General features: G+C 43.3%; 1 protein-coding gene across 1 annotated transcript in view; it reads left to right on the forward strand.

Annotated features, from left to right (window-relative positions):
- Positions 1 to 26,053, forward strand: part of znhit6 (zinc finger HIT-type containing 6) — a 49,119-nt gene that overhangs the window by 12,605 nt on the left and 10,461 nt on the right. Inside the window, exons 6-8 of the mRNA XM_083767062.1 lie at positions 18,202 to 18,273; positions 18,722 to 18,802; positions 22,409 to 22,489. Of these exons, the coding sequence (XP_083623188.1) occupies positions 18,202 to 18,273; positions 18,722 to 18,802; positions 22,409 to 22,489 (234 nt within the window). The remainder of the gene's footprint in view (positions 1 to 18,201; positions 18,274 to 18,721; positions 18,803 to 22,408; positions 22,490 to 26,053) is intronic.

A 26,053-nucleotide genomic window follows, 5' to 3' on the forward strand; every position in this document is an offset into this window, starting at 1 on the left:
TACTCTCCTGGACCAAAAGTGAAAGACTGGCCAACAAGTGCCTGGTTGAGGCTTAATGTGGTGAGGGTGTGTCCACCAAGGGGCCAGCTAGGCACTCCAATGTTGAAGCGCTGGGCCCTAGTGGTAAGAGGAAGGACTGCAGGCGGACCCGTGGATTCATGACGAGGAAACCCCGTGTAGCTGGGCTTTAACATTGAGCGCTCTGTTGCATTTCCGCATTGGACCACCAAAATGTGGTGGTCCAATGCGGAAATGTGCCCAAAAAGGCGGAAATAGACGGTCCCTCCGGCGGCTTCAAAACGCCACTGAGCAACTTCCACTGACATGAATAGCGGAGGGGGCGGAGCTTCGCGCCAGTTCAGTCTCTATCCTTTTAATACTCTATGGTGTCCACACCTGCACTCACGTACAGTAGGAAGTGGTACAAGCTGCTGTTCTGCATAGACCAAAACATTCATGACTGATGCTGGCCAAAAAGTACTTTCACTTTCACCACACGATTTCACACCAGATCAAATAAGATCTAGAACCAAAGGTATTTTATATACTCTCAGAGTTGCAAATGGATCAATCAAATTAACACTGGATGCTTTTTTTGTACTGTATATTTGAACAAAATTGTCATGTATGTATTATTGCATTTGATTTGAGTAAGAAAGGACATATACAACAGGTCATGGAACATGATAATTAAAGCAATAGTTTCTCTTAAGGATAGTAGGGAGATTTGTCCATGCAAGTTATATGATGTAACATCTACACACTATTAATCTTGTTAACTGTATCTGGTACTTAGCCAAACTCAAGCACAGGTAATCCAGCTAAATCCTTTGCTGTTTACTATGTCTGTATAATCTCCCTGATTAGACATTTTTTACTTTGCCACAGGATGGCACTCTTGTTAAGTTTTAACCACTTATGTGGATCTGTCTGCTGGCTCCACTATTTCAAGGGTCTCCAAAGGTTATCTGTTCCATGCATGATGATGGAGAGTCTTGCTAAGATAGCGGACATGCACACATTTGTGACTGACAGACTATTAGCCAGAGGCAAGGCAACCATAGCCATCTATGGCGTTAGCACGCTAGCCTCCGATGGATGTAGGTGAGCAGCGTTTTGTTCTGGTCACTGAGCACATTCAAATACCGCATCACAGTTTGCAACGCATTTCACAACGGTTGTTTAGTAATGGTGACAGGGGCTCTCCAAACAAGTTTATAGTGGTGTTTACTTTTATACCTGGTTGTGCTCACTATCTTTCTCACATTTATTTTGTATTCCAGTCCTTAGACATGTACAGTACATAGACTCTTCAGGAAAAGTCAATCACGATAAACTAGACCTGTGCTCGCGGGGCACCGCCGGCCAACTTTGTAATGATGCAAGGAATTCGGCAGGTAGTACATACACGTGTACAGAGATTTGGAAGATAAGATCATAATCGCCCACGCGCGTGTGTGTGTGCGTGTGTGCGTGTGTGTGTGCGTGTGTGCGTGTGTGTGTGTGTGCGTGTGTGTGTGTGTGTGCGTGTGTGTGTGTGTGTGTGTGTGTGTGTGTGTGTGTGTGTGTAGTGTAAAAAGTGCTCCTCGAGTCGGAGCACAGGTCTCCGCCAGGTCAGGTTATTGTGACCTCCTGGTGGCACTATACTGGTGACATTTCTTCTTACGCCTTTGCTGACAATTGGACGTTCAAATTCATGATTTGAGGCATTTTGTTCCAAAAATGTGTTTAGCAAAAATCCCCCTGTTAAGGGCCTTGCAAACGGGAAGTGAGGAACGCACACGTTGTTGCATGGATCAACGAGAGGTCTGCTACAAGTCTTCTCAAGAGGTGCGCAAGCGTAAAAAAAAGCGAACAGAATCCAGTTCTGGTGTGCACGAAATGAGCATGCACGCAACCAATTCATGGGAACGCGCTCATGTAAATACGCCACGACTGCTCCATGCAAAAACGCAGGTCTCATTGAATATGAACTATAGGTGCGTTAAATCGCTTCCCGTTTGCAAGGCCCTTTAGGCTGTTGGAGGCGGTATAACTGGCCAAAGTGAAAAGGCTGGGATTTATTCCTCAGCCTAGTAGGAAAGTGTGTGAAAATTCACATAAATTGCAGCACGCTGCGTTCATGATTTAAGGCTTTTTGTTCAAAACGGGCCAATCCTGCAAACGTTGGAAGCCAGTGTTTGCAAAACACTCTGCCCCCATGCCTTCCTGGTGAAGACAACAACAAAACAGTGGCAATGGCAACACAAGCACTAACGTTGGATCAACACGATCTAGCCCTGAGCGCCAGTGGATCAGGGGTATAATGGACCAGAATGGCATGCGTTATCTAAATGGGCATCATTCTAACCCTCTTGATGTATTGTCATGTTGCCCTAGCAACTACTATCCACATGTACTCTCAATGATGAGGCCTTCAATCCCAGTCATCTTAAAATGCTTTCCCTAATTTGTTCCTGCCATTTTCCAGGTTCTCTTTCCATTTCCATTTTCCTCAGTTTACTTGTTCAGTACCACTGGTGGCCTTGCCCTGTCATGTTTGACACATGTTCTCCTGCTGGGATAACCTTCTGTCACTCATTTCCCATTTCCAATGGAGACAGAGCCCCAGCGCTCTCCCCTCAGTGGAAGAATAAACATTTATCCCAGTTGCACTTTACTAGTAAAAGGCAGAGAAATGGTTACCAAATTGCACATTGAAGCTGCTAACTGTGAAATGTCATGGGACGACACTGGCTGCCAATCAGAACTGCCACTGAATTAAACCTTTGTCATTCCCCATTCATTTTGGGATGAGGCAAGTTCATGTAGTAAAATTGGAGTCCCTACAACAAACAAACAAAACAATCATAATCCCAAATCTGCAGATTGAGGGCATTAATAAGGCCCATATCTTTCTATGAGGTTTCACCCATTACATCATTTAGGTCAGAAACATTTTGTTGATTTTCAAGACGTGGTAATATTATGTAATAATTGCACCAGCTTCACCAAGACCCAAGAGGAACCTCCCACATAAGTGTCCAGCAGCAAGTGCAAGCATGGAATGGATGATGAAAGCTACAGTATACAATACATGACTGTTGGGGGAAGGGTTAGATAGAGAATGGGTTTCAGAATGTACCAAGTACATATACAGTATAAAGCAGATGTGTAGCAGTGTGACTGCAGCTGGTTAACGACATATCCATGCGATGCAGTATGCACTCACATTGCCAAAGGAGGTTGACAGTGAGGCGTGCGTGAGTGAGTGTGTGTGTGTGCTTTCTCATCCCACCTCTCCCTAGTGACTAATTTAGAAAACGGGGCACAAACAGCAAGGAGATTGACAAGAAATGACAGGCTTGTGTTGGGCAGCTCCGTAAAGGCTTGGCAGAGCATTGGCAGTAGTTGTGTCATGGAATCATCTTTTCTGTGGCCTCAGAGTGCCATGACGGGGCACTTTTTCACTTTTGGGGACAAATTGCAGAGTTGGCTGAAGCATGCATTTTTTTAATTGCTTGAAAGAATTGAAAAAATAAATAAAAATAAAATCACACCCGTGTGAAGTGAGGGGAGCTCTTATCATCATACATGCTCTCATTCCGGCCAATCACAATTTGCGTCCTCACCTTCGTCTTCAATGTTTGTGTTTACACAAACACTCAAAGCTGGCCTTTCATTGTTAATGGCATTCAATGTTTGTGTTAACACAATGTTTGTGTTTACATGGCTGAACTGGAGCCATCTTCACATGGCCCCAAATGTCACAGTTTCTCAGATGTTGGTATGCATTTTGTGAACCTTGAATTAAATGTCGGTCTGCTGTGGCTCAGGCGGTAGAGTAGACATTTGGGAACTAAAATGTTTCCAGTTTGTCTCTTTTCTGGCCTTGAAGTGTCCTTAAGCAATACGCTGAACCCCTAAACTGCTCTGTGTGTGTGTGTTCATTCAACCTTTATTTAAATTCTCTGAGAATCAATTGAGGGAGACCCTCATTTACAATAATTCCGAGATTACACAAACAATAAAACAAATTAAGAACAATTTAAAACGGTTAATGTTGATGGCTAATTGGCTATCGGTTAAAACAGTTACATACAGGTAATACATGATTATTAAGTATGTTCGTAAAATGGCCAAATGATGCTAGGTTGTTCAGTTTATGTTCTTGTGCGTGTGTGGTTGAATGTAAAGTACTTTCAGTAATGCCACTGAAGGCCTCAGAAGGGTAAAGTGCCCCGTCATGGCACTCTGAGGCCACGGAAAAGATGATTCCATGACACAACTACTGCTAATGCTCTGCCAAGAAATGCAGGCTATTTACCCTTGAAATGAGACTGTGGACTCTGGTGATGGTACACCAGCGAAAAGATCGGTTGGTTGAAAGTTGTGGAAAAAAGTTGCAACTCTCCACACGTTATGAATATAACTACTGCACTACAGTGTGCTTAGGGCATGGACACCTGTGCTTACGGCATGGGCAACGTTATCTGTATTTAGACTATTTTGGTGTATCACAGCAGTCCCCAAATATTTTTGGCCGTGCACCCCCTGGTACCTCCTGACCTAGCTGACGCACCCCCCAACACTAGGTTCCGGAAATGTTACATTTTTTTATATGATTATGGCAAATAAGCATAGAATGTCACTGCACTGAGAGACATGCAGCTGCTGTATACTTCCGCAGCTGCTCTATACATCTCCTTACAACAGTGGTTTACCGGATTTTGCCGTTTGTGCTATAACACCATAAACCGCCATTACCCTTTTCATGTCATGCACCCCTAGGGCGTTCGTTCACCACAAGGGGTGCACGCATGACGCACCACAGTTTGGGAAGCCAAACTGTATCATATCATTACCCGCCCACACAACCTTACCCGCCCAAAAACAGATATGGCGGTTTCTTTTTCTTTAACTTGATGGAGTGCAGGTCACGTCCTGAAATCTCAATGATATGCATGGTGGCTGCAGGAAGCTGTGGCTATGCATTCAGAACAAGTATAAATTTCACCCTTGACCAACCCCAGAGGTTTTAAGTCAGATGTGTAGGAGACATACAAGGAGTACCAACTCTGAACTAGACACCACTATGTTTTGAAAGAGTTTCCCATGAATAAGGCTTCAAGGGTCGATGATCAGGGCCACTTGCCCTTATAATCCTTAAGAAGTTAAAAGGCAAACTTTGATCCTGAATCAGCACTCCCACATCATGATGGTTTGTGAGTGTAGCTTCAAGAGCCACTTTACCCCTTTTGCAAACAGATCTTATTTTAATGATGTTTGGGAGATAAGAAACACTTTCCTGGGGTTTTTATGTGGGTAATATGTGTTTTTAGATATTTTTGTATTTCAATGTGTCCATGGGCTCCATGATGTCATGGACACTGGGCTCACTTACTTCCTGGACTACATGTTGCCTCAGTAAGACAGCCCTCCCCCAGTGGGCTCAGGGGTAGAGTGGCTGGATGGTAACCGTAAAGTTGCCAGTTCGAACCCGGGCACAGAGTTGCTGTCGAAGTGTCCTTGAGTACGACACTGAGCCCCTAATTGCTCCTGATGTGCTGGTTGGAGCCTTGCATGGTTTCCGCCGCCATTGGTGTATTAATGTGTTGGTGAATGTAATGCACAATCTCTGTAAAGCACCTTGGATAAAGGCGCTATATAAATGCACCATTTATGGAGGAGCAGTGCACCAAAGCATTATGGGAATTGTAGTCCAGGAAGGAAGTGAGCCCAGTGTCGATGACATCATGGAGCTCATGGACAACTTGAAATACTGAAATATCTAAAAAGACAAATTACCCACATAAAAACCACAGGAAAGTGTTTCTTGTCTCCCAAAAGGGGTGAAGTGGCCCTTAAAGGCATGGTTTTATAAGTGGGGTCCGGGGACCCCTAGGGGTACTTGAGGGAGTTCCAGGGGGTCCCTATCTAAATGGCCTGACATACTTTGGCTGCCATGATTTGCCTTTCTCTTTTTCAAGATTTGTTTTTGGCTTTTGTGCCTTTTGATAGTTACTGTGAAAACGGACAGGAAAGAGAGAGAATGGGAGAGACATGCAGCAAAGGTCGTCATGAATGGGATTCGAACACGCGACTCGCTGTCAGGCCAAAGCATAGAGTATAAAGAAGGATAGAGACTGAAATGGCGTAAAGCTCCCCCCCCCCCCCCCCCCCCCCAATTCATGTCAGTGGAAGTTGCTCAGTGGCGTTTTGAAGCACCCGGAAGATCCGTCTCAGAACGTCTACTTCCGCATTTGACCACCACATTTTGGTGGTCAAATGCGGAAGTGCAACCGAGCGCTCAATGTTAAAGCCCAGCTGCACGGGGTTTCCCGGTCATGAATCCACTGGTCCGCCTGTAGTCCCTCCTCTTACCACTAGGGCCCAGTGCTTCAACGTTGAAGAGCCTCACTGGGGCCTTGGGCCAATATGTGGCATGTGCCTGGACCACTTGGCCAGTGGGCGCCCCATGATGTGCCTTTCTGAAATATGTGATATTGTGGTTACAATGTCTTTCATTTTTACATAATTCCTCCATTGATACTTTGTTTTCCGTTGTTTAAAAATATTAAATTATTTGGTAGGCTGACATCATTGGCTTTTTCCCCTTCCAAACTATAGGCCTACCTCAGGGGCTTCCAGTTGTCATAACAAATTACATACATCTTTTTGGGTTTTTTTGCTATGTTTGCAAACTAAATATAGCTGGGTAATACAGTTACCGGTAGTCAAAAAGGGATGGAGGGATGGCGGCCATTCTAATGCCAACTCGGAGTGGTGAAAACATCAGTCACTTGGGAAGTGAAGAGAGATGACACCTCTTGCATCCCCAGTATTCACCGCTGGCTTCTGGAAATGGTTTTAAACCCCAATGTTTTTCCCAGGGCTCTGAGGTTTCAGACTCTTTGAGTTGCTTTCCCCTAGTGGAATGGGGCAAAATAAAGAGAATTTGAATCTGGAGCACACAATATTACTTCCAGAGTCTCAAAGCCACTGTTCATATGTTGTCTTGGATACCCTGAACAATTCAGAAATCAGGACATTGCTCTTTTTAAGAATACATTTTTGACCCTAGTAACGAGCTGAAATATTTGCAATGTTTGTTATTCCGTTGCACAGTAGCTATGAGAAAACAGAAGTGTTTTCCCAATGTTTTTCTACTCTGTTTTGGCCCCGTACTAAGCCTTTTGTTGATAGATGGGTCTAACTCTTGAGCACATTGCCAACAACTTTTAAAGTGCACTCCACGAAGTGCATATCTCCGCCAGGCTGGCTGGCCTACCCAGAGCATTGGTGTGTCCATGGGGGTGGCCTGAGATGGCATGGACCACCCCCTAGCAATTTGACGTACCACTGCAGGTGCCACCTCATTATACTATTGAGAGCGCACACTGAGACTACTCAGATGGAAAACAAAATATCCTGGTTTTCCCAGCTTTTGTGACTTTGATTGAATACTTTATTAGACAGAAATGCCAACAGCAACAGAGTGCAGTCAAACATGGCACCAAAAAAAGTCCCTGCTGTCTATTCAGGTTCTATGTATTCAATTCATAAACGTGACATGAGAAAATGACAATTCAATATCATCACAAAATATAAAAACACTGTGTACAGAGTAGAAGAAAAAAGAAGGGAGGTGTAAAGAGGGTGGGGGGCTGATCACCTGTCTAAGGGAGAAATGATTTGTTTAAGGTGCTGTAAACAATCATTAAAAGTCCATAGACTTGATTGCCATATGACGTAATTCAGAAAGACGGACGTTGGAAGGTCTAGCGCCCCTCAAAAAACCTGGCACTGGTTGGTACATTTAGGTATTTAGGGGTTCCAAAACTTTTTTATGTCAAGGACCCCCAAATTGACACTGATGAGCCTGCGGACCCCCATTTGAAAAATATACGCCAGGGACCCCCCCATAAGAGAAGATTTTGACGGCTCTAGCAGTGATTCTCAACCTGGTTAATATCAACTACCCCCAGTTTGACATGCATTAGTCTACGGACACCCCATTTAATGGCATTTCTATCTCTGGGAGCCCCAATTTATATTGTAAAATCAATGTTAATTTAACTCTGTCCATTTGTACACTCTGAGTTACAGACCCTAATGGTCCATTTGGTTCCAAACTATCATTTAGCTGGGGACCCCCTGGAACTCCCTCAGGTACCCCTGGGGGTCCCCGGACCCCACTTTGGGAATCACTGAGTTAATTAGTTCTTGAAAAAGTGGCCAGTGTTTTGGGAAAGGTTCCTGTGGTCCAAGAGGGGCTTATGAAAACGAGAATCATAACTGACATGAGATTTAGTCCCTATTTAACAAGTGCACATTCTTGTTTTTAAATGGCTTAAACTGAAGGCTTATTTTCGTCATCATTACACATAAGAGCTACCAAACTTCTTCTTTGCTTTGCATTTTTGGCTTCCATCCTGCTTCACTGGATTAATAAAGGGTTAACTGTCTTGCTCAAGAACCATGGAGCCTTCTTCCGTCAGTGGTTCTACTGTATGTTGTGATCATTGATAATTGTCCCTCCTATTTATGCCTGACAGTAAATGATGGCACATTTCCCAGGTATGCACCCTGACCTTGCATGAAGTTCTTCCACGCGTCTGTTGGCCAAGCCCTTTTTCCATTGGAAGACATAGTTTCCATTCGCTGTAAAGCCTGAACAATGTGCTCACACCTGGCGTTCCACCCTCCTTTGACTAACCCCCTCTCAACTTTCACACATACCTACAGAAATGCTTGAGCAGGCGCACTCGAACCTTAATCTCTGCCAAGATCAAGCATACCCATATAACTTTCTCCTATTGTGGGAGGTAGGCCTGGCCTACACCTGCGTAGGGAATCCCGTCTCACCTCTACAAGTTTTCTCCCAACATGGCCCACTGCTGCCTACCACATAACACCCCACTACCCCTCCCTAAAACCAACTGGAAACTTAAAACCACCTTTCATTGGATGTTCTGCCAATTCTGTGCATATTTCTCCCCTGTTGAACTCCTCCCCCATACTTTTTTCTCCCCTCTTTCTTCATGGCCCCTCCTTCTGTTTTCCTGAAAAAACATGTCTCCTTGTTGTGTAAGGCTGCCATCTGGATCCATGCAGCAGCCCCAGAACAAGGCATGCTTTCAAAGGAAAGGTGTATGGGGTGGGTTAGAGCAGCGCAGGGTGAGAGTTGATCAAACTTTTCAGAGTGTGTGCATTTCAATTCTTTCAACCACTGTTTTTCCATTGGCCTGGATGGTCTGTAGCCATATAGTCTCTCGCATTTTCCAAATGCTTCCGTCATACAGTCTGGAGCAACGGAAGCTCATGAAATATAACACGGAAGTGGAGCCTCCTCCCCACTTCCGTTTCATCTATGCACTTGTGCAAATTTATCCTAATATAAATAGAAACCAGTAAGATGCCTGAGGGCCAGAAGCGACCTCCCCCTAAAGGGCGAGGCTGCGTGCACGCATCCGCCTGGGTGACGGCACTAGGTGGCGCTTTGGAATGGGGGGGTCAGATCAACATATCTGCCTGGGGGACAGCAGACTGCTGGGCGAGTGCTGGTGCTTTGACATGGGGGTAAGATCATAATTTTCAGGCCTGTTTTGAACTCTAGTTTTCGCCAGCTGCCAGGTGCGGCTGCACTGATAACTTTGGGGCAGGCCCGTCTAGAGTTTAAATGGACAGATATCAGTCAAAAGGGAGACATCGAAGAGGAGGATGGATGGGGAAGGATCAACATATGGAATGTCAGAACAGGTCAATCCATATATGGAGATCTAAGGGTTTGAGGTTTGAGGTCAGATGTAGAGTTTCTGGCCAATATTGATGACATCAGGGATCTCCATATATGGGCTTAACACCCTCCGAGCCATTGGCGTAGATCTAGGTCAATTGAAGCCTATTATTTAATACTACGCTTAATGCCATTGCCGTAGAATAGATCAATGGCTATTGCGCTTTCGATCGATCAAGACATAATGCTACTTACACTATAGCATCTCTTTTTTATGATTTGTACTTTATTTATTTTCTTCCATATGTATAAAACATTGACAAGAGACAACCAAAGAAATACACAAAACAATACAACAATACAATACCACAGATGCACAAAAAAAACAAAAACATAAACACATAACAAAATAAAACAAAACAAAACAATACAATACTACAGATGCACAGAAATATCCTGCAGTCCACCCCAGCCCCAATTCCAGACATTTCTTCAATATATTTTTCCAACGTTGCAGCCTGTTCAGAGCTCACTCAGAGCTAGAAACTATTCAGAGTCCTGATACATGCATATGGTAAAAGCCCCATTTTGAGTCCTAGTCGTCCAGTCTATTGAGCAGCCTGTATGACAGTCGCTCGTATGCGGCCAATAGTCCCATCGAGGCGTCCCAAAGGGACGGTGCAGGTGCAGATGGGGCCTTCCAGTCCTTGACCACCAGCCTCCTACCTGACATGATGGCCGTTTGTATCCATTCAGCTAAAGGAGGAGCAACGTGCCTCAATGTGGCAGGATCCCCCAGAATGAACAGACTGGGTGAAAAAGGAATGTGTAGGCCCGCTATTCTCTCCAGTCTTTCATGTATAGCGGTCCAATATTCCTGAATTTTGGAACAGCCCCAAAGCATGTGTACAAGTGTACCGTCTCTATCCTGACACCTCCAGCATTCAGGACCATCAGTCAAGCCGACCCTAAACAGTCTTGATGGTGTCCAATATATTCTATTCATAATTTTGAATTGAATCAACCTTGTACGTAGTTCTCTTGACATTTTCCTTCCATTCCTAAGAATTCTAGCCCAGTCACCATCTGATATTGTAATCCCTAAATCCCTTTCCCATGGCAACTTGGGTGTGGATTTACACTGGTCAGATGCATCTAGTAACATGGCATAGTATGTAGAAGCCTCATGTCCCAATCCGAATATTTTAAAAATACTCTCCACTGTGTCAATTTTAGGGGGGGGTGATGTGAGAGAACCAAAGGTTTTCTCCAATAGGTGTCTCAGTTGTAAGTACTGCCAGAAGTGATTATGTGGTAGGCCAAATTCTGTTTTTAATTCTTCAAATGATTTCAAATTGTTTTCTTGGTATAGGTCTCCCAAAATCTTTACACCCCGTCGATACCATGGGTCCCAGAGGAAGGGCTTTTTACCTATACAAAGTTTGGGATTTTGCCAGATGCCAGCTGACCAATGGAGATGGGGATTGAACTTAAACATACGAGCTATTTTTCCCCAGACCCAGTGAATGTGAGACATAATCGGGTGTGATTTGCTAATTGAGTCCAGTTTAGTTGTGAGACATTCAATAGGCGTCAGAGGAGCACAAAGTGTGCTCTCAAGACTAAACCACGGCGGGGCCCTTTCCGGTGGAAGGGACCATTGTACCATATGCCTCATGGTGAACGCATAGTGGTAGAGCAAGAGATTGCAGACCCCCTTTATCCACCGGCTTCTGCAGTTTTTTTAAGCTCATTCTTGGACGTTTGTTGTTCCATAAGAACTTATTACAAATGTGGTCAAATTGTTTGAAATAATGTAATGGAATCTTAACTGGGAGGGCCTGTAGCAGATAGTTGAGTCTCGGAGCACAGTTCATCTTAATAATGTTTGCCTTACCCCACATAGAAAGAAACAAAGGAGACCATCGTTCTACATCAGTCCGTATTTTATCCAGGAGCGGTTCATAGTTAGTTTTTACTAACTCGTCCAATTTAGAAGGGAAGACTATGCCTAAATACTTTATGCCTTTTTAGGCCAGTCAAATGAGCCCGCCTGAAACAATGATTTAGGACAGTATGAAGTGAGTGGTAGGGCCTCAGATTTTGACCAATTTATCTTATAGCCTGATATGGATGAGAACCTATCAATAGTTTTGAATAGAGATGGAAGGGAATGCTCAGGATCCGAGACAAATAGAAGTATGTCGTCCGCGTACAACATTCATTTGTGGCATTTATTGTCAATTGTAATGCCCGGAAACGCCTGGTCCTTGCGAATTGCAGCCGCTAGGGGTTCAAGGGCAATGGCGAATAACAGAGGTGAGGCCGGATCTCCCTGCCTAGTCCCCCTTCCCAGTTGGAACGGAGACGATATAATGCCATTGGTCAGTACTGATGCAATAGGACGAGTGTAAATGAGTTTAATCCAGCCAATGAATTTCTTACTAAAACCAAAACATTCCAGGGTGGAGAACAAGTACTGCCACTCCACCCTATCAAACGCCTTTTCGGCATCAAGAGAAATGGCCGCCAAGGGGGAGGAGTCAGGTGAGTCGTCCTGAGTAGCCCACATAATGTCAACCAGTCGTCTAATATAATCTGACGAGGAGCGTGAGTGTATAAAGCCCACCTGGTCCGAGTGAATCAGTGACGTTATCTATCTACTTTATCTATCCGGTTCGCTAATATTTTAGAGAAAATTTTACTGTCTCATGAGGTCAGACTAATTGGCCTGTAATTCTTACATTCCAAGGGGTCCCGCCCTTCTTTAGGAATAAGTGTGATGACTGCTTCAGTCAGAGAAGGGGGAAGACTACCAGTTTTTAAAGCCTCGTTATATGTTCCTAAAAGTATTGGGGCTAGCTCCTCTGCGTAGGCCTTATAAAACTCTGCAGTGAAACCGTCTAACCCAGGGGCTTTACTTGTGGGTAACAGTCCTATAACGTCTGTTATTTCACTCACAGTGATGGGCAAATCAAGGCGTTTAATCTGGTCCAAAGAGAGTTTTGGTAAATCAAGGTCAGCCAGAAAAGAAGTAATATCTCCCTGTTCTGCTACCGATTCAGAAGTATAGAGATGGTTATAAAAGCCTCGAAACGCAGAATTAATCCCCTTAGGGTCAGACACAAGGCACCCCTCGCCGTCTCTAATAGCGGGAATCGCACTCATTGCCTCCCTCTGTTTAATGTATCTAGCAAGTAATCTCCCAGCCTTATCCCCTTCCTCAAAGTATTTCTGCCTAGCCCGGAATAGAGCAAATTCTGCTTTCTGTGTATCGATTAGATTAAAATCATATTTCAGTTTAGTCAAAGTCCTCAAATTCTCAGAAGATGTGTTAATTTTGAATTTCTCTTCAGCGATTCCAATTTTGTTTTCGAGCTCCTGTAGCTTAGCAACATTTTCTTTTTTTTGAAAGACGCATGTTTAATTATATGACCCCTCAAAAAAGCTTTCAGGGCCTCCCAAGCAATCCCTGCCGATGGTGCTGTTGGTAGGTTGGTTTCGGTATAAAGAGTTATTTGTGCTCTTAATGACTCTTTAAAGGTCTCATCCATTAGCAGGCTAGAATTGAGTCTCCACCTGGTTGATCTTTCAGGTTTGCGAATCGATGTTATGTTCAAGTAAATTGGACTGTGGTCAGAGATGATTCTGTTGCCAATATCCGTTGAGAGTACAGATGATACTAATGATTGTGATACTAATAAGTAATCAATTCTGCTAAATGAGCCATGACGGGGGCTATAATAAGTGTAGTCTCTTGCTGTTGGGTTCTGTATGCGCCAAATATCTATCAGGCCCATCTCCTTCGTCATGTCCTTTAATGCAACCTGTGCCCTGGATGAACGGACCAACGCAGAACTACGATCTAGAACACTATCCATAACTTCATTAATATCCGAACCCAGCAAGATGGGATAATCCCCCATTTCACCTAACATCCTCTCAAGGACACCAAAGAATGAGGGGTCCTCGACATTTGGAGCATAGACATTTGCTAGAATTACATTATTACCCTGAATCTGACAAAGCATCAACAAAATTCTCCCCTCCTCATCCATACTTTCTTTACGGCATTTAAATTGCAGGTATTTACTAATTAAAGTCACCACCCCTCTGCTACTACTACTACCACAGGCAGCCCCCATAAAGCCCACCCAATCTTTACAGAGTTTCTTAGCTTCCTGTAACAACAGGTGAGTCTCCTGCATAAAAACAATGTCACATTTTTTTGATTTAATGAAGGTCAAAACTTTCTTTCTTTTAACAACATTAAGACCCCTGACATTCCAGCTCATGAGCTTCAGCCCGTTGAGCTACTACCTGTAATGGTATCTGTCGTATAGGGCCAAGGCCAGACTGCAGCTTCTTATCCTGTGCTTAAACATACTATAAAAGACACGAAAAACAAACAAACAACAAAAACAAACTAAACCCTGTCTGAGAAAACAGACAGTCCCCAAACCCTTAGCTTGGTCCGTGACTCTAACTAACAGCTGCTGAGAACAAACCCCCCCCCCCCCCCCCCCTACACCCTCCCCACCCTCCGCTATCCTAGACCTAACAGACTGGGATGAGGACAAAATACCCTCAACCCGTCATAATATATATATTAAATATAATATAATATAAATAAAACATGGGGGATTTGTAAATATTAAACAGGAGAAAAATAGAAAATAAATGAAATCCCAGTAAAAAACAGATTAGAAACAATTTTGAGACCTTATTACAATTCGTGATTCACATTCCCCCATTCGGTAAAAATAAAATATAATGAATAACACTCTAGCATTCAACCCCAACTTATTATCAAAGAACAAACATTAGCCTTCAAATAAACCTGTGTACATACCCCCTTCCATACATTCACACGCACGCACCACAGCACTCATAATTAATTAAGCCTTCTCTTTGCATACATGTACATACACTCTACCCCCACATGGCGGCGCCCCCGTCCAATCGAACGACAGCCTCGCCTCTGTGTCACTCAGTGGTGTCCCACCCCGCAATGAGAGCTTGAATCCGCGCAACACACACACACACACACACACACACACACACACACACACACACACACACACACACACACAGTCACACACACACACACACACACACACACACACACACACAGTCACACACACACACACACACGAATTGAGCATGACGTCAGGCCTACCTAATAATATCCTCGTATTAACCAGAGAAAATAAAACATCCGTTCCAAACTGCGGCACCAACATCCGCAGCAGTTACCGTAATTATCCCACTAAATGCGCAACGAAATTCTGGCGGCGGATCATGTTACAGTGGGTGATGGATTCATTTGGATAGCAGACATCCCAAAGCGACACAAAGACAAATCAATGCAATTAAGCAATTTCGTAAGCAAAGTTCAGTAGTCCCATTGCTTCGTATTTATATTTAACTCAACAGTAACCTAGTTACCTTAGTGATCAAAAATAAAAAACAAAAGAGGACAAATTAAGGCATTAACATGACTAAGCAGATATAACTAAACTCCAGCTCACACTGCCGCGGCAGGTTAGCCAGAGATTACCCCAGAGAACGAATGAACTCCATGGCTCTTACGGGGTCCTCGTAGCGGCGGGTCCCCTGTGGTGCGCGGATGACGAGGACCGCGGGATACTCCAAAGAGAACCGTACATGTTTCTCGTGCAGGCGTTTCTTGCATTCCTTGAATTTCAAGCGCTTTTCGTTGACCAGCTTGGAATAATCTGCGAACACCATTATTGGGTGGCCATTCCAGGTGACCTTGCCCAGCTTGCGCGCAGCGTCGGCGACCCGGGTCCGGTCCTGGAACCTCAGAAACCTGGCGATGATGGTTCTCCCAGCCGTGGGTCTGCCGTCTCCATCTCCATTACGCACGGGCCCCATCCTGTGCGCTCGTTGGAATTCCAAGGGCATGGAGAAGTCAACATTCAGGATAGTTGGAAGTACATCACACAGGAATTTAACGGCATCACCACGTTCACAGTCCGGTGGGAACCCGACGAAACGTAGGTTTAATCTTCTCTCTCTATTTTCCAAGCTGTCGAGTTTCAACTGAAGGGCTTCTACTTCAGCCATCGCAGCCATGGGCATAGCCTGCATTTCTTCAATCACTGTCTCCAAAAAATCAACGCGGCTCTCCACCTGTGTTATGCGGTTGGCGATCTCTGCTAGTTTGCCATCAGTAGCTCTCGTCGTCACTCCAATAGCCTCCAGCTTCTTGTCGTGGGCGTCTGACTTTGCCAGAATTAGTGCCGTAAGTTTAGCAAACTCCTTGCCCACTTCACCAGACACCGGTGTTGTGACTCTGCATTCGTGGTCTTCTCCGGGCGGTGTAGATGAAGGCGGCCCCCTCTGCTCATCAGCGTTAGCACTGGTGCTAGCCGGCAAACTCGCACCACCACGTGTGCCAGTGGAGCTTGTTTCAGACACTTGTGTGGAGCTTCTAAGATTTTTCGACATCACTACTTCTTAATATTCACTTTCTGCCAAAAACGTCTGCTCGGTTTAAGTTCTTTACTATATATTTAAGCGGATAGTGGCCTGGTGCAAGACAAGCTCTCTCTTACGCAGCCATCTTGTTCAGGTACATCACGTGACTCCACACTATAGCATCTCTGATGGCACGCGATGTCAAGTGCTCATCCCTGTTGATGTCACGTGATGCCACGTGCTCTCTCACCCCGACCAACCAACCAACACATTTGACCTAATTTCTCTTTTCATTGTCAATGGCAAATATTGAGACGTGTGAGGACAAAATCTGTATATAGGAGGGGCTAGCGCCCCTCAAATATGGCCTGTGATTGACCGATTGGCTGAATTCCGGGCCTGTGAGAGGGAGGCTGAGCTTTGCATAACGTTTGTGCCACATGCGTCAATATAAGTAGCAGAAGGGAAGGGGCTGAGGTAATGGAGGTGTCGCACCATTCCCAACTTGCACCATCCCTGAGTAGGTCAGAATAATCGCTATTAATGTTGATGCAGCCCCGATTACAGTTTTTCAACATTTTGTTATATCTCAATTTAGGTGCTGTCTCAGGTTAGCTAGTGTAAAATATGACTATAACATTCATTTATTCTATGAGTAGTACGCCCTAATAACGCCCTAATAACGTCTATAATATATGCCTTGGCAAAGAGATTATGGGGACTTTATGATGAGGGCATTTTTCATCTGTATTCCACTCCACCCAGTATATAGCAGTGTATTTGGTCATGTCATAATGAGAGATGGATGGCCTTAGTGATTACAGTGTGTTTCAGCCCACAGTCTGAGAGTCACTAATACTTTAAAGGGCATTTGAATGGTGTCATCAGTGTTTGGACCAATAGATTTACGTATCTATAGCCCATCGGTAGATTTCAACAGAGATTGATTGGTATGACTAACCAGGCTGTGGATGAGAGCAGCAGTATTGATCACCACCACCAGTTTCCATTTCAAGGGTGGGGGGATCAACAACTTCAACCCTCTATATTATGTCCTATGAAAATAGCCATTCTACAAGCTCACAACAAGTTGTGTTAGGAGGCGTACGTTTGTAGATGTGCTATTTTTGCAGGGGCGCTAGCCTTTCCTATGTCGAGCTTTGAGGGTTTGTGTAAACGCAAACATTGTCCTAACACAAACATTCAAGCATTGAATGCCATTCACAATGAATAGCCAGTTTTGAGTGTTTGTGCAAACACAAGCATTGAATGCCATTGACAATGAATGGCATGTGTAAACACAAACATTGAAGACAAAAGTGAGGACGCAATGCTATTCATGTGGTCTGGAGTTTTCGCTGGGGTTTGGAAGCATTTTGAGCTGCAATGAAAACAGGCAAAACAGTGAAAACAGTGACATCTGTTGGCAAATTCCATTGACATGGGATTTGCAGGCTGTGACATCACAAACAGCAGGAAAATCAGAGCACTTGTTTGAGCCAGAAAACCCCAGACCACAGCAAATCTACTGAATGTTAAAAGTTCAGGTTTTTTGGGTGCAATTGAGCTCAGAAAACCTAAAACAAATTAAGAAAAATGACTTTAGTTACTGTTACTCAGCACAGAGGGGCTGCATGTTTTGTTGTAGAGCCCACCCAGCAACCGACAGTCCATCCAAGTGTTTTAATACTTAATGCCCCAGCAGCACCCGAGAATAAGTCATCATTATGTTATATCAGCACCAGCTGCTGTCCTCCTACTCCTAGTAGTACTAAATGTTCATTGTGTGTTCTCCATGACAACTCGGATTTACTCACTCCGCAGAGAGAGAGATGGACAAAATCTCATAAGCAGCATAATGTATGGTCTTGGACGAAAGCCTTGTTCGATTTCCAATAAGGGGTATTTGTGTTTATCTGCGGCACTGGAAGACCCTGTTTAAAAAATAATAGCAAAATAACAGACTACTCTTGTTTGTTTGTTTTCTTTGTCCCATTTCACCCAACCTTGAGTTGTGTACTCTCTTTTTTGTCTTATAGGAGACTAAATCAGGTATTTTGGCACCTGAAACTCATCTTCCCACAGAGCAACACAGAGTTCAGTGAGAGAAGGTGAGTTGCACAGTGTGTGTGTGTGTGTGTGTGTGTGTGTGTGTGTGTGTGTGTGTGTGTGTGTGTGTGTGTGTGTGTGTGTGTGTGTGTGTGTGTGTGTGTGTGTGTGTGTGTGTGTGTGTGTGTGTGTGTGTGTGTGTGTGTATGTGTTGTCAGCGTTTTGGTTACTGGTGAAAGCCAACTTGAACTGAAGACTCTTGCAGCTCTGAAGTTAAGTCATTTCATTGTTCTGGAGAACTTGCAGACTCTGCAAAATGGATGTAATTACACCTCTGTGGCGTCCAATCAGCCACTTATCCTCGATAATAGGACAGGATCATGAAACCCACACGTATAGTGTTAGCCAGGGATTATAGAAGCAGCACTGGAGCACAGTCTAACATCATGTTTGATGTCGCTTTTGACAAGAACTCAATTTCAGTCCTCTAACCCTTTGTCTTTCAAATAGGGCACTAGATGAACAAACACTGGATCAGATCCTGACCCGCTACATTCACCCTACAGAGTCTGATCCTGTCAGACGTCAAAAGTAAGTCTTTTGGCATTTTTTACTCTTGTCAATTGCATTGATTTGCGTCTTTGTTTTGTCATTTCAAGTTTCATATGAACGGACCCCCATTTCATTTTATCTCTGGGACCCCAGTCTACACTGTAAGATCATCAGTGTTAACTCTGAGAGTGTACATATGAACCCGTAAGAGTTCCATTTGTTTCCATCTGTACACTCTTGAGTTACAGACCTAAAAAGGTCTACAGTATATTTAAACCGCTGGTGGTCCTCCGAACCGACATTGAGTGATCTACATGTTGTAGTGAACACCTCCAAATCCTGATGTCTTGCTGATGGAAAAACATCCAACAGAACACTCTGCTTAGGAAAAGTGGGCGGGTCATCCTCCAACTCATACTTTCAGACTCCATTTATGCCTGGACCTATAGGCCCAAGTGCACTCCAGTGAGAAACTGCCGGTAACTCCTAAGTTGTGTTGGAACCGACCACAAAGATGCCCATGATGATACTCCATGTTATACTCCCTGTGCAAATTATTTTAAATGCAAAATGGCTTAGTATTGTCACAAAAATAAGATTGACACAATACTAAATCGCATACATAATGTCTTGTTTTAACTTCTATTCCTATACAATGCCCATACTGCCCTAGTCATTCTTATATACAGTACTCGGTAATTATTTGCTCTAATGCCACATTCCCCCGCTCCCAGCAGCCATTCAATTTTTTTCTGTCACTGTGCCATTTTAATTTGTTTTGAATATTTGAAAAGTTAGTTTTTATGTTTTAAATGTTATGCTTTAGTTTACTGCAAGCACATACATTCTATTAGGGCAAATTAAGTGTTGAGCTTGTGATAGAAAGGCATGTCATTTTACTGTAGTATACAGTATACAATTATACTATATTTCCACTTAGGTTTGAGTACCTTTTCTAATTGATCTACCCCCAGTGTCGTCCTTAGATGATCAACACTTATCCTTCATCAAGAATTAGAATTAATCACAAACACACATTCTCTCTCTTTCTCTCCCTCTCTATCACACACACACACACACACACACACACACACACACACACACACACACACACACAAAGAGTGACATTTAGTCAAGGTAAAATCACTGTAACGGGACATATCACCATCTGTGGTTGGTACCAAACATGACCCCATCCTGATGACAATACAAATGTTTTTAGAGGTCAAATGCAGACTGGAGTTGGCTAATGAGCAATGTGTAAAGGTTAGTGCTCACATTTATCCTCTGCTTGATACTTTTTTAATGGCTTTGCACACACTCAACAGGAGGTTGGCATAGATAAGGGATGGAAATGCACTCGCTGTGATTGTCTCTTCTTTATTGTAAGCTACTCAGTAGTGCAGAGTTTAGTTGTGTTGTGTTAAAGCCATAGCTATTGACTGCGGTTGCTTTTAAAGTCTGGGCTCCATTCGGAAAATTCAGCTTATGCGTTCCATTCTATGTTGGAAATAGCTTTGGGTCTGTTTGAGCTAAACTTGTGAATTGAACTAAAACATAAAACAACTTAACAATGTGATAATAGACCCAGAAATCAACACCAATTTAATGTGTGGTGTGGTTTAGAAACCTTTTAAGTATAAGAACAGAAAGATTTGATTGCTGTTTAGTCCATTGTTTTCCCCTGAAAAGCTCAAAGGAGCAGTTTTACTGTTGGGAACGACACGCCACTCCACAGGCAATGTTAAATCATTGGATTCTCGTGTTCTGAACACATGAGAAAAGGGAGTGGTGGAAACAAATCTGATAGAATTGCTCAGAATTATTGTTGCAGAAATCCAGATACTGTGATTCATTATTACACACACCAACACCATTTGGGCGCAATTACTTTCCGCAATCCCATTGCGTCTGTGATGGCATTACGCTGTGCTATGCAAGATCCGCACACTGTCATGACACTGTCTTTAAGACCTTTATATCAGCACCAGTGCTGTGAATATGTAACTGATGCCACGGGATAGAAATATTTTGGCTCGTTGCATGTCAGATTTATGAACCAGCCTCACCATACGGCTCTGTCAAAATATACTTGTAGCCATGGCTGCATTACTTTGGTTGTGATGTTGCTGGTCGTACAGCAGGTCCACAGTCCCCTGCATGCTAGGCCACATGCCCTGTAATTGAGTTTGGCAGCAATGAGTGTAATGATTATGCCGCTACTGCAGACTAGCTTTAAATCAGTCTGCAAGTAAATGAGCCCTCTATGACAGGGAATGGATCCAGACACAAATATAACTTTCAGAATGGTTTAATGTCCACCAGGAATTCGTAAGGCCTCATTGCCTCTGTTCAGGCCACGCTAAAACTATCGGTTTACTATTTTTCTTATAAATTGCATAAATTGATATGTTAAAACACATTTAAGTTTTCAGGGGAGGTATGCCTAGGGAAAATGTTATTTTATTCCTCCTAGTTGCTTTACATGTCATGTGGGTTTATGCCCTTAAACCAGCAAGGTTTTGGATTTAGTCCAAACCCAACGAATGTATGTCTAAATGGAAAATGTTTTGGTTAGTGTCTTTCTTCTCTTTCAACAACTTCTAGCTAAAACTGCATTATGAGTATTGTGCCCTTTCAACAGCAGCGACTTGAATTATTTTATAAAATTAAATCATTTACATTTTTTGAAGACTGATGCTGCAGACACAAATCATTGCCGGTTCCTATAGCAACACCTCACCGTTCCAACTATCAAGCCTGAGGTAGGCTATAGTCTGGTGCGTCTCAGAGGCAAAAATTGACAACGTTTCGATGTGTTGGTTACATTTTCGTCGGGTCATGCCGGTCATGACCTGACGAAGATGTTACCAATACATCGAAACGTTGTCAATTTTTACCTGCACCCTGTGAATTAAAAAGGGCTCGAACTGTCTGTGATGCTACAGTGTCTTCCTTCCTATTTGTATTCTTACGTTGTCCATCCCAGCCAAGATACGTTAAAGGAAATGTTAAACCTACACATAACAATGACTGAGTTTTATATGTTAACAGCATTTGTTTATCATGCATTCTCTTAAGAAGCACCAGTGTATATTCATTGAGCCCTAAATGACTTCAATGATAATAAAGATAAATCGTGACACATCTGGCCTGGCCTAATGCAGAGTAGTGTCTGCTTACGTAGTCTGGACTCAAGCGGGGGGAGTTGACACTGCATGGCCTATTGGTTAGCTGTGTCCAGCAGCCTCAGGTGACTGAGACGAGAGATGTGACAGCCATGAAGTCTGAGCTGTGTGTGTTGGTGCATCATTCATCTCGCCAGATGCCGGCTCCCTACCAGCTCAACAAGCTCTTTGTGAATTGACCAACTTACATAATGTAGCTGATGACATGAACATATCTTCTCTTAGATTCTATTGGCATTCTGTCTCTGCGTGAACCCATTCATACCTGAGGCCGATTATCCAAATGCCTTCTAAATCATTCAAGATTTTTTCAAAAGTGTTCAAAAATAGCACATGTACAACCTCGTAGCACGGCACAAAGTGACACGCACAGCTTGTACGTCTGCTATTTTTGAATGGCAAAAATCTAAAATGTGCTTTCCCAGTTTTAATAGGCTGATGTGACATTCTGTTTCAGATTGAAGATGTATGTGCATGAGCCATTTGATCACGTGAAGGTCTTCATCAAAGCAGAGGGGAGAAGGGCTAATTCTGTGAGGTGAGTTCTACACTTTACTCCTCTCATATCATGTAATTTCCCATCTCCCTTTTTAGATCTCAAGACCTGACGTTTAATATTCAAGTCGGTGTGGTGACCTCCAATTAAAGCCATTTTGTGCTGAGAGAATAAAATTAAATGACCCGCACACCAAATGCATGTGCACAATAGAAACACTTTTGTTTAAGCAATGTTTCGGTCACACAGGCATCTGCTTAAGCCTGAAGACCAATGGCAACAACTAATGCACATCCCTGTCTGTCTGTCGGCACCTCAGCACTGTAGCCTAACCAATGGACCATTTTTGGGGGGGAAATGGAAGGCGGCAAAAAAGTGTTAAGCACCACACTTTAACAACCTTTTCAGATGCTCAGCTTGTCTGGTTAGATATTATTATTTACATGGGTTAATGAAGCGTCCCCGTGCTGCTGTCTGCATTTTTTACATTACTAAAGGTTACACAGCTGGCGGAAGCCAGACATAAGAAGCCTGATTTGTACCGCATGGTGAAGCATGGTGTGGTGTCTGTCTGTTTGCGCATCAACCATAGCAGATCTGCAAGCCCACAATAGAAGGCAGATGAACATGTTATTTTTTTTATTTTTACTATATGTCTGTTCTCTCTGCTATCATTTGAGCAGGTTTTCGGTCCTAAAAATATGGTATTTGTTCGGACCAAGCGCTGTTCATGCCGGCCCAATTAGGGCCTTAATTTTCAGGCCCGTTGAGAATTCTACTCTGTACCCGTCGTTTGAAAAGAAAAGCCCTCCAGCATTTCATACATGGACCGTCCAGCCATGTACTACATTTTGACCTAGGTGTGTTGGATGTGATTGGACCGTCCAGCCATGTACTACATTTTGACCTAGGTGTGTTGGATGTGATTGGACCGTCCAGCCATGTACTACATTTTGACCTAGGTGTGTTGGATGTGATTTTGTCATTTTTGGTTGTTCATGGAAAATGACCAATCATTTCCATTTGGTCTGTTCTTGCAAGCAAACTTGCAAGCAAAACAAATGTTTTGCAATCTCAAAGTACCAGAGTCCTGTCATCAGTCAGACATCCTGTATGTGTGACCATTCTGTCCAATCCTTCGGGCTTGCCACTCATGACGGATTTATTCGGCATGTATGAAATCGACTTAATTGGTTTATGAACATGACATCACAAACTTGTAAATTCCTGTGTCACTACGCAGGGTTGAGGCATAGAGGCATGGCTGGGAGCCCTCTTTTTCACACCCACCCTGCTTCCTCTGGAGTTGATGTACGGGAATGCCATTGATCAAGTCAGCAACGCTTTTGTGCACAATCTTTCTCTTTCCTTTGCAGTGTTAGTAAAGGGGTGGGGGCTGGTGTAGCACCCATTTTCCTTGGATAGTTTTGGGAGTCGTTGGACTTCATCCATTTTTACTTAGTCATGGAGTAAATCATGACCCTCAACACTCACACTGATTCCCCCCTAGGCAAACGTGAAACACCATGAAACCTTCCATCGCCTATTCATCCATCCCCTCCTAATTACTTTCTATTACAGTTTCTTGTGAGGAAATACAGGAGAAGGAGTGTAGAAATAAATGCAAGAGCCAGGAACACGTAGGCCATACTTTTTCCCAAGCTTGAATTGAAACAAATTCTGGCATTAGCTTCTTGCCCTTATTCATTGATATTCACTGATCTGCCACAGTAGATGTGTCCAATCCATCCATTCCATGCATTCAATCTCTAGTTCCTATCTGTAGGATAACAGTTCTTTTGATGCCCCCTGACTCGACGCACGCACGCACGCACGCACGCAGGCAGGCAGGCAGGCAGGCAGGCACACACACACACACACACACACACACACACACACACACACACACACACACACACACACACACACACACACACCCCACCACCACCAAGTTAGTGATACTTAAACCTTTGGATGTTATCATGTTGAGATATATCATTTCCCTGGGTACTTTAACACGCACATTCAACCTCTCCCAGTGCACAGAAAAGAGGCACCGGTGCCCCTCCATTAGGTTACATAACCCAGGCATTGTGGAAGCCAGATAAAGCCAGGATATTGTCCACATTCTCACACACTCAATAGTTGACCCAGCATGAGTTAATTCTTCTCCACTGGTGCTGTGCATGGTGCTAGTGTGCGTAACAGGATGCAGAGAGAGCAGATCTTTCGTTATTTGCCTGCTTGCTTTTGTCCCGACGGAAGCAACCCTGTGCTAAAGAATGTGAATACATGACGTTTTGATGCTTTGGATCTGGGAAAAATTACCTTTGGCCAGGGCTGGGGATCGTCAAATAGGACAACGATGTGTTTTGAATTTAATGAAAAAGGTTTGTCCATGTATTATGCCTCAGCATAATGTCCTGTTTATCATTGTCTTAAGAATTATCTGCTGAGTAAGTGTTGGGCATCATGACAAGCCAATGTTCCTGGCAAAATGTACAGTATGTGAGATACAGGGAATAATGGGTAGTGGAATTTATCTTGGCTAAATGTTTCCATGTAATCAGTTCAAGACTGATGAGACAACTCCTTTCACATCACCCACAGTACTACTACCACAAGCACAAGGCTTCCCAGTGTATAATAGTTTTGTAGAATGGATGGGACTCCTCACTAACCTGGCCACTGTTTGGCAAAACCATCCCAGCACTTTTGTGGAGGTGATGGGAGTGGAGCAGTTTAATGACATCACATTAATTTGGCTCTCTGAAATTAGAAATTAGAAATTTCACTACTGGCCCAAATACAAATATTGCAATTATTTTATAGAATATTGTGAACTGATTCATGTTTTTGTTTTTGTCATACATTATTCAGAACTTGAAACTAAAATGACTTTAGATGTCACTGTGCAGGATTTACTGATACTGTCTTGTACAGTATGATTGAAATATATCTTCAATATTCTAATTAAATAACTGTGTGGGACATGAATCTTTCCCTGGGGCAGCAGTGACTCAGGGGTAGAGCGGCCGCTTGGGAACCGGGCTCCCCCAGAGTTAGTGTCAAAGTGTCCTTGAGCAAGATGCTGAATCCCTACAGTAATTGTTCCCGATCAGCAGGCTGGTGCCTTGCATGGTTTCCCCCCACCATCGGTGTATGAATGTGTGTGTGTTAATGGTTGAATGTAATGCACATTCTATGTAAAGTGCCTTGGATAAAGGCACTGTATAAATACATAATTTACCATTTTCATAACAATTGATTTCATGATTACATACTAATCTCATAATTCCCGAGTAGTACAGTAAATGGGCAAAACTGTTGGACAGTGCTATTCTTTCTTGCACGACAAATTATTATTATTAGCTTGTACTAGTAGTAGGTAATTTGTGACAATTTTGTGAATTAATCACTTCGCTTTGTCATTATATTTACTTTAGTATCAACTTTATTTAAAGTGCAGTGATTACTTTTCAATTTGTATTCGGTTTCAGTCATTTAAAATGTTAATACTAACTGTTGTTAATGTAGTAAACTTTATGTTCTGTAATAATGTGGATGCAATGGAAAAGTCTTTAACACCAGAGGGGAAAACTTTTG

This window comes from Protomyctophum parallelum (assembly GCF_964188405.1).
Source record: "Protomyctophum parallelum genome assembly, chromosome: 6".
NCBI classification, from domain to species: domain Eukaryota; kingdom Metazoa; phylum Chordata; class Actinopteri; order Myctophiformes; family Myctophidae; genus Protomyctophum; species Protomyctophum parallelum.